At 41.1% G+C, this 10158-nt stretch overlaps 1 protein-coding gene across 1 annotated transcript in view; it reads left to right on the top strand.

Annotated features, from left to right (window-relative positions):
• Positions 1-10044, top strand: part of LOC117510220 (fibroblast growth factor receptor 1-A-like) — a 42405-nt gene extending 32361 nt beyond the window's left edge. Inside the window, exons 6-9 of the mRNA XM_034169844.1 lie at positions 433-556; positions 1777-1967; positions 2563-2707; positions 9801-10044. Of these exons, the coding sequence (XP_034025735.1) occupies positions 433-556; positions 1777-1967; positions 2563-2707; positions 9801-9877 (537 nt within the window). The 3' untranslated portion in view covers positions 9878-10044. The remainder of the gene's footprint in view (positions 1-432; positions 557-1776; positions 1968-2562; positions 2708-9800) is intronic.
• The last annotated feature ends 114 nt before the right edge of the window (positions 10045-10158 follow it).

Here is a 10158-nt window from a genome sequence, read left to right as displayed (position 1 = left end):
AATACTTGCACAAATTTGATCCCCACACTGCCACACAATGCATCGTGCCAATACATCCTGCTGTTAACTTCTAGTTCAAGTTAATGTCCTTATTAAGCTAGTGCACCTTCTCTGTTATATTGTGTTTTGTTTATTGCAAATACCAGTACAGACCGAATCAATTGGGCAAATTGTGAACTGACGGTCCAGCCAGGCTAATTAATGCATAACTGTAAGCAGAACGCTACTAGGAGAATGGTTTTGAATAAGGAAAATTGTTTTTTCCCTCACCAAAGTGGGTGCGGCACTCACTGCAATTGCCTGGAATAGCCCCAGATTGCATCTCAGAGCTTCTAGAATTCAAAAATATTCTGGGGGGAGCATGCCCTCTGATCCCTGTAGTAATTTTAGTTTTCAGCTTGTTTGTTTTTCACCACTTTCATCTGTGTACAGGTCTATAACCATGTGTGGACCATCATCATGGAGTCTGTAGTGCCTTCTGACAAAGGAAACTACACCTGTGTCGTAGAAAACCAGTATGGCAGCATCAATCACACCTACCAGCTTGATGTAATGGGTGGGTGTTCTCTTGTGTGTTCTCTTGTATTTAGCTTGTGTTTCATGCTGATAGTAAAAAGTAAGTCCCTTTGGCTGCTCCCTTGTTTTCACCCAGGGTCGCCAGAGCAGACCCAAGGTGGATTTGCATGTTGATTTGGCACGTTTTATGCTGGATGCCCTCCCTGACGCAACTCCACATTACATGGAGAATGTGGCAGAAGTTGGGGTTTAAACAAGGAGCCTCCCACACTGAAACTAAGCACACTAACCAGTGCTGATAGTACAATACTGAAGTCAAGTTCAAGTTTTTTCAGCTTATCTCTTATTCTCCCAGAATTCCCACAGCAAATCTGATACGGATCTGCATGTTTATTTGGCACAAGGAATGGGCACAGATGTTCTTGAACCTGGAACCTTCTGCTTTGGAAGCAAACACTCTAGCTACTTGGCCACCACGATGCCCACGGTTCTGAATTTTAAGTACAGAATAAAAGTTCAGAAATCAAAGTTAATGAACAAATATTTTACAAATATTAACAAATAAATGTTTGGTAAAATGTCCAGCCTTATTGAATAACAACAACATAATGAAGAGAAATACAGAGAGGTGGGCATGTGACCAAAAGATCTTTTGTTTGATTCCTGGTCAGACAGAATATCACTCAGGTCACTTGTGCTAGGTCCTTAATCCCCAAGTTGCTCCCACTGTGTTCTTAAGATTTTCTGTGGCAGCAACCTGACAATGATTTGTGAATGCGAAGGATCATTTTAAAGTCCTTTGAGTCTTTATGTCTTGGATTTCATTTTCATCAATCTTTAAGAAATTCAAACAGCATTGTTTAGTAAACCTGTCTGGAGTAGGCCCTTCTCAGAAATCATTATTGCACAAGTGTTCCGAGCACAACACTCTGAAATGTGTAGTTTTATCTTGCACCAGAGTGACACAGACAAGAATGTCCAGCAGAGTTATTACCCATCAGATTAACATTTTTTTCACAGCCATAAGTCACCTGCAATGTTATTTCTAATAATTTGACGACACAGTACCTTTCTCTCTCTCAAACCAAAATTGAGAGCGAGAAACCTGTTGAGTGCCTAGAAGAAATGTTAGGTCTTTTACTTCAACTCATAAAAAATGGGAGTAAAAACAAGTGGTGCTTTTACATTTTTGTTGCATGCATGTTGATTTCATTATTTATAGGACTTCCATGCTAACGCCACCGTGTCCGTTTTTTTCAGAACGCTCTCCACACAGGCCAGTTCTGCAGGCTGGTCTGCCAGCTAATCAGACCGCTGTGGTGGGCAGTGATGTGGAGTTTGAGTGCAAAGTGCTCATTGATCCTCCGGCTCATATTCAGTGGCTGAAGCATATCAAGATTAACGGGAGCCGTGTTGGTCCTGACAGGTTACCATACGTCCGTGTTCTCAAGGTAGGAGTTCACTTTGACAAGTGCTGCAGCTCGATCTGTATTAAGTCACTCATATAAGACACATCTTAATCACTTGAGTTTTTAAAAAATTAAAGTGAACACTTTTCTGGAATGCAACATGTGGACACAAAATAAAATATTTACATCAATAATGTTAACTGAGGCATATTAGTTTTAGTTTTATTCTTGTCAATTGTGTTATTAAATCTACAATATTGTGTGAAAGAGGGCCAAAGTGCACTGAAAACCTAGATTTAAAAAAAAAAGTTCTCTGTTACAACTGTGAAAATATGTAGCTTATGTGTCTTTGTTCATTTTGTTTACCATTATTTCCAGCATTCTGGTGTTAATAGCTCGGATACTCAGGTGCTGACCCTCTACAATGTGACTTCTCACTACTGCCCCCATGCCTGTGCTCTGCCTTCCTAATATAGGCCTTTCTTGCTATTGTCTTTGGTGTTGTTTTTGGTGGGGAAGGTGATAAGGGATCGTGGAGGAAAACACTCCATCTCTTTTTTTTCTTTCAGAAACCTTTACTCATGGTTCCTTTTTCCCTCTTGGGCCTCTTGTTGGGTCTGCTTCCTTTATTTTATAGACCGCTGGCCTTAACACCACGGACAAAGAAATGGAAGTCCTCCAACTGAGAAATGTGTCTTTTGATGACGCTGGGGAGTACACCTGCTTGGCGGGCAATTCTATCGGGTTCTCTCATCACTCTGCATGGTTGACCGTTTTTGAAGGTATCAGTGGTTCTATCTCTCTCTGAATTTCCTTCTCCTATCTGTGTCCCTCACTGTAGCCTGGTTGTCCACGATCCACATTTCACAGAATAGCATCTGGTCTGACTCTAGTTCTGTTGAAAAATGTGTGAGGAAGCCAGAGCGGGTTATTTGTTCAAATTCTCTCTTTGTGTGTTCTCGTCATGGCTCCTGCTCCATCTAAACCTTCTTGATGGGAGAGTATGAGCCATGCTCTGATGTATCTCAAAAGAAATCTAAGAATGCCAAACAGTCTGTCTGCTGACTCAGACATTATCTCCAATAAGATGCCAACAAAATTACACCAGTCATGTTTTAATTTACAGTTTTTAATTGTACTGTGTGTGTGTGTCACATACTCATGGTTGTTTGGCAGCTCTGGTCAGATTTCACTTTGAACTCTTTACTATTCTTTTCTTTAATTGGTGTTTACATTTGATTAGATGGAAAGCAGATTTCCTTTGACAAGCACTACGACTGACATGTATCCCCGATGTCATTTCCTGCTGTGATGCACAGTGCCTGGCTCTGATAACTGGCTCACTATCATGGCTCTGTCTCATTCCTGAGAGGTGTCCAATTATCAAGCTGCTTGTCAGCTGCTTCACACAAGTGCAGCTCACTTGTGTTGCTGGTGTTGGTTACAGGTACAACGGGTACACTGCAGTCATTGACTTTTTGTCATCACTGATTCATGCTGTTTTGTGATAGTATGTGTTATGTTCTGCTGAAAAATTATTGAATTGTGATCCTAACATGAATATTTCAGCAAAATATTACCTCTGCAAGTTTCTGAAAGCACATGTGAGACGACACTTGAACAGATAAGATGATGTTGCAGTTCTATCTGGTGATCACATGACAAGTTTGAGCCAAATTATTCTGAACTACACGACAAAGGAAGTGAACATAACAGACTTCTGACAGGCCATGTGAATGGTATATTCTCCAAGATTTTCATTCATTCATTTTCTGCTGCTTATCTGTGTCCGAGTCATGGTGGCAGTAGACCAAGCAGCTCATTCCACATTTCCCTATCCTCGGCCAAGTCATCTAACTCTTCCCCGGGGTACTGAGGCATTTCCAGGTCAGTTAGGAAATATCATCCCTCCAGCATGTCCTGGGTCTTTCCCAGTTTCTCCCACTTTAACGTGCCTGGAAGAGCACCCTAGACAGCTGTTACTATGTACAAGTAGTAAGTAAAGTGTGATGCTTGCTACCTGACATGAGTACCACGTGAACTGCGGAAATACACTGAGCAGGTCGTCATCTAATATATAAGGCTGACCATGTGTGTTTGTTTGCACACTTATGCTTTCAGCCTAAGGGCACCAGTGACCACCCCACTGGTTCCCCCAATCACCATACCAAGATTGGTTTTGATTGGTTAATTACTGTGGCTGTGCATAGCGAACACAAACACGCACACGCGTTCACCTTTATATATTAGATATAAAGTCCAGTCACATGATAAGAACAGCCATCGAGCCATCCTGTTTCAAATTGGTGCCTCAGAGCAGAGCTCCGCCAACTTCTTTGATCAGTTTAAAAACCTCACTTAGTGATCATGAATTATCATAATCTCAGGCCTAACGAGAGCAAAATAAATATTACACTGAGACTTCAAAGTTATTTTATAAAATTTCACTAGAAAGTGTAGATTGAAACTGAATACATTCTCAAAATCTAGTTCTTGAAACACTTTGACACATTCACAAATACTGTGAGCAGACTTTCTCAGAGCCTTTCACACTCAGAATACAAACGCAGTGCACACCGCTCTAAAACCCATTCTTTTCAATAAGAAGCTTAGCAAATGTCACGTCGCAGCACAAATGGCATGTCCTTGCAAAAACCAAGCTTGCGCGATGCTCTGCCGGGAGTGTACACCGCCACTTAACGTCAAGCTCACCGCAGTCAAAGTTCAGCTCAGTCCAGCTTTCACCGCTGCACACTGTGACGTTGCTTCATGCATCTAATAGATACGAGGCACCCAGTCGAAAACACAGAAGACAGCGTACAGTAATGTGTCAAAAGAACATCAGAACTGCTTATTTACACAGCAGTTTTCTAAAGAAAATAGTTAAAAAAAAATTTTACCTCAAGATTAATTTCTGATTACTGTACATTTTGAAGTTACAAAGACATTTATTACATTAGAAAACTTGTAATTAAAATAGTTTTAAGTTAAAAAAAAAAGATTCTTTAGAAATCTTTGGTTGTCTGCAAATTAAAACCATAACTTATCTGTTGTTGTTTCTGATGTGATAATTTCTTGATTAACATGATGATGAACCTTGGACATTCAATTTTGGGCAAAATAGCATGAAAAGTAACGATGAGATGATGTAACAATGACTGATAATGGCATTCAGACGACAATGAATGACAATGAATTTTAAAATCCTGCAGTCGACAACACTGTGATATATCCGGTCGCCAGTAGATGGCAGTGTTCTATGCATTTCGACGATATATTGATATTTTACAAAAGCACTTTTATTTGTAAACACCAACACACGTTACATTGATTCACTTGTGTTAGTTTTTACATAGAATGAATTAGTCAACCAATCAGTATGAGCGGAGCCTTAGTTTACCCATAATCCCTTTGGGTATCTGTGTGTTAAAGTTCAAATCTTCAGAATTAGTGCATTATTTAAAAAATAACAGATATGTGTTATATATCACTTTATACATTTTAAGAGTTTACATTAATGTAGTTATTCTATCTGGAATAATTTTATTTATAAAGCAAAACCATAATTCAAACCTGCTTTCCATTTTAAGACCTCTGCCTCATCGCTTAAACACTGTACATTATCAGAATATATGATGCTTTTCTACAGCAGAAGGCAGCGTGCACAAAGATAAAATAGCTGACTCATTGGCTGTTTAGGTTTGTGATCACCTTTGGTTCTATTAGAAACTTTCATGGTGTTTAAGGGTGATTCTTTAACTACGGGCACTATTGGCCTTGTAAATGTAATTTCCACCACACCATTGCCTTACAATATAAAGCGCCTTGGGGCAACAGTTTGTTGTGATTTGGCGCTATATACATGTGCTCTGATGTCACTGTTTATCTCCATAGAAACTACCCAAACAATCTTTCATACAAACTGTTTAGGGACATTACAGTGTTGTGGTGGAAATTACGGCAATAGTGTGGGACAACTACATTTTGTTTAAAAAAATCACAACAGTTGTATGACATTGAATACCCCAATTATGTTTTGATTATTTTACTGATATTTTATTCAGAGATATTTTTTCTATTATATTTTTTTATTTTCTTTAAGGTCTGGTTAAAAGATAGTTACAAAAAATTTAAATAAAAAGTTAAGTTATTTAAAGTTGAGACAGTTCTTGTAGGCAGACCAGTAACAATTAAAAACTATTGTGTACATTTATTTTGTAAAAATGACAATATATTGAAAAATTTACAAATATAAAATGTTGAGTTAGCTCAACTGAGTGATTTATTAAACATACTGCAGCTAAAGGCTAAGCTAATATTAGCAATAACACTTCAGTCTTCAGTGGTTCTCTAACATTACGTTTTATTTTCAGATTACTCATGCACTTTGGGCAAATTTGTAGAAGCTCTGTTGCTCAAACTGGGTGTGTGTATATGTCTAAAAGTGAAGAATTTCAGACTGAGTGTGTCTGCTCGATCAAGCCGGCTACTGTGTCTCTCTGACTGCTTCAGGTCCGCCCGGCCTCACTGATGAACAGTGGCTGGAAAAAAAAGCTCCTCCCACCAGGGTGATGTCTGTCACTCGTTATGCTTTTCACTGCTAATCTTGTGGTTATGACTTGCAGACTGTTTCGCTTTGTATATTTAAAAGGAACCTCCTTTTTGTATAAAAGTGTCATTCTAAGTGTTAAATAAAACTCAATTTTACAGTTATTTTCAAAATTCACATTTTCTGTTGATTATCACACTTAAAACATTTGCTGAAAAAAAAAAAAATCACCACAAAATAAATTGCTGCATTCAAACTGCAAGTGTGATGCACACGTATGGGGAAATGTGTTTACAGTATGACAGGAAGCCATAAGCTGGACGTCTTTCACTTCTTACACGTTTTTGCAAGGCAGTTTTTCCACTTTATTCTGTATGATGGCAGGGACTAGTAACACGAGACAGGGTTTTCTTTTTGAACATACTAGGGTGCCTTTTTAGCGTAGGGACAGTGATTTTGACTACTCAGACAGCAGTTATGATGAACAATCTTCAAGGACAGAAAATTTGTTTTGGTGTATTTGTGGCCATTGTGGCTCGATACTGTCAGTTTTGGAGTCGCTCTGCTACCAAGAAAACGTGTTTGAACTGATAATGGACCATGAACCTGGGACTCGTATCTCAAACATGGACTTGTTCAAAAGAGCTGGCCTCAACCCAGTTATTTCGGAAATTATAATGGCATCCCTAAAAGAAGTTGTTGTCGAGGATTTGAGAGACCCCATTTCAAACAGGTCCGTATTTATCTAACAGACTTTAGTATGTCTGTACCGATAATTCACCAACCTTGTGCATTAGTGTGACCTTTTTATTTAAAAAAAAAAAAAGGGACCTAATTGCCTGAGTAATGGACGATTCTTATAACCTTGTTACACTACACAGGAAAATCACCAGTGTAAAACAGTGTTGATTTAACATTGGTGATTTTACTGTGTAGAGGGCGAATGAGCCTGAATGGTGCCCGAATACCATTCGGGCAAGGTCGAGGTGCGATCGCAATCCTCTGACAGCAATCTGCGTGTGCTCCAAACAGTCGGGCAAATTCCTGTGGCCAGCCCGAATGTTTTGCTCATGTTCAAAACAGTTGAGATGCAGTCGAGGTAGAAAATATTGTATGGCAGTCAAGATAGACTCTAACTGCAATCTGACTACATTCTAAATATTCTCACAGCGTCAAAACAGCATTCGAAACACTCTCACCACATTCAAGGGAAATTTGCCAGTCAGGCACATCAGCTCCTCCCGGCATGTCCAGAATGTGACATGGATGAGCCGTATGTGCACCTCCACTAGATCCCGTTTGGGGTTCGCAAAGGAGATATCGTTATGTGCAATGTCTGTGGCATGCATTCATCCTGTGAATTACACATGATTGCGCAACAAAAACGAAAGCACCGTGCTTCCCTGTGAGTCAATGCGTCCCACAGCCACGGGGCACCACACACACATCTGAAGTGGGTGTTATACGAGGTCTGTTAGAAAAGTATCCGACCTTTTTATTTTTTGCAAAAACCATATGGATTTGAATCACGTGTGATTGCATCAGCCAAGCTTGGAACCTTCGTGCGCATGCGTGAGTTTTTTCACGCCTGTCGGTTGCATCATTCGCCTGTGAGCACGCTTTGAGTGAGCACTGGTCCTCCCCCCTCGTCGTATTTTCATTGTGAGGAAAATGTCTGAAGGGCTGGAGCAGCGCTGCATCAAATTTTTCCAGAAACTGTAAGACAGCCAGGTGGAAACCATTCGGAAAATTCAGATGGCTTTCAGGGACGATTTTATGGGCATCACACAGATTAAGGAGTGTTACAGCCGGCTTAAAGACGGCGCACAATGGCGGAGGGCGCACCGTGCTCCGAGCGGCGATCGACAGGCTGAAACGACCACATCATTTCCAAACTGAATGCTGTGTTGATCCGGGACCTCGTCTGACTACCAGAGAAATGGCAGAAAAGGTGGACATCAGCACTTTTCCGGCACATTCCACTGTTAAAGGAGATTTTGTCATGAAAACAGGAGCAGAGGAATTCGCCACGGAGCCGCTAATGGCGCAGAACGAAAGCACCTCCGTGTTGGTCTCACAGGACATGTGACATGCCCAGATCTTCAACAATTTCTCGGATACTCACTCGACTGAAAAGCCACCCAAAGCCGTCTGAATCTTCCGAATAGTGGAAGAGCTGGGCATGTCCTGTGAGACTTCCAACACGGAGGTGCTTTTTGTTCTGCGCCATTACGCGGCTCCGTCCTGACACGCAAATTCCGCTGCATGTCTTTCATTACAAAATCTCCTGTAACAGTGTAATGTGCTATGTCCACCTCTCTTGCCATTTCTCTGGTAGTCAGACGACGTCCCGGATCAACAAAGCCTTCACTTTGGAAATGATCTGGTCGTTTCAGCCTGTCGATGACCGTTCGAAGCGCGGCGCGCCCTCAGCCGCTGTGGGCCATCTTTAATCCGGTTGTAATGCTCCTTAATCTGTGTGATGCCCATAAGATCTTCACCGAAAGCCATCTGAATCTTCCGAATGGTTTCCACCTGGCTGTCTCTCACAGTTTCTGAAAAAATTTTGATGCAGCACAGCTGCGTCTCATGGTACAGGGCGAACACCAGCCAGGCTGCGCCTTGTGATAAAATCCGTATCATCCTGTGATCAGCCAACTGCCGACAGCAAATGCCACGTCCACCATGAAATATATGTTCCACATTACATGCTGTCCTGCGGCGCAATGAGCGCCATTCAGCCAGACAGCAGGACATACAGCTCCTCCATGAGTTTGGAATCTTTAGGTCACCCCGCTGCTGCGGTACATCTCATGAAGTTTATTTGCAGAGTGCAGGTAATGTGTGGGACACACATGTTCATTCTGACAGCACACTGTCCTGCTGACTGGTCAGTGCACACGAGGGAGTAAGAGAGCAAGACAGTGAGTGTGTGGGTGGGTAAGGGGGGGCAGCAATTGCACTTATTTAACACATATGACATGTTTCCAGTCCATACGTTACATGTATTTTAACATCCATGTGTATGTGCACGAATCAGTCGAGGTGGCATCTGCCCACATTCTAAGTGATCGTACGACATTCGTACATGGCTGTCCTAATGTCTGTTCTCCCAACTGCGTCTCAAAGTTTGGCTTTTATTCTCCATCTGGCCTGATTCGGCTTCATTCGTGCTAAGTGTGACGAGGCCCTTAGATTACCCCCATGTAAAAATGCCGTGCTTTTGAATAATTGTCAAAAGAATCCATATCTGCATATTTCAATCTGACACCTGTTATTGCATTGTCAGGAAATGTTTTCTAAATGATTGAATTTTATTGTTTCAGATTGCACAGATACACAACATACCGCAGTTGTACCTGGTGAGTCTATGGCAAATTTTGGAAGAAATGCAGAAAGGTAATTCCAGCCTGTGCAGCTGTGGCAATTAAGAAACCGGTTCCCAGAAGAGAATGGCATTTACAAAGGCTTCCATACTGCATTGAGTCGAGGCCACATCCAGCTTCACGATGAGGATCAACGCATGACTTGTAAAATGACACTTGCACATGGTGCTGTTTGCTTAATTAAAAACCAAAAGAATAATTGCTTATGTATTGACAAACATTTATTTTAGTCTCTTTTTGGTAAACAGTGTTATCGATCGTTTTTTTTTCTAAATCAGTCTTCCATCTGCAACTGTTC

The sequence above is a fragment of the Thalassophryne amazonica genome, chromosome 5 (genome assembly GCF_902500255.1).
Source record: "Thalassophryne amazonica chromosome 5, fThaAma1.1, whole genome shotgun sequence".
Classification (NCBI taxonomy): domain Eukaryota; kingdom Metazoa; phylum Chordata; class Actinopteri; order Batrachoidiformes; family Batrachoididae; genus Thalassophryne; species Thalassophryne amazonica.
Note: the sequence above shows the minus strand (reverse complement) of the source record. Positions and strands in the feature narration are given on the sequence as shown.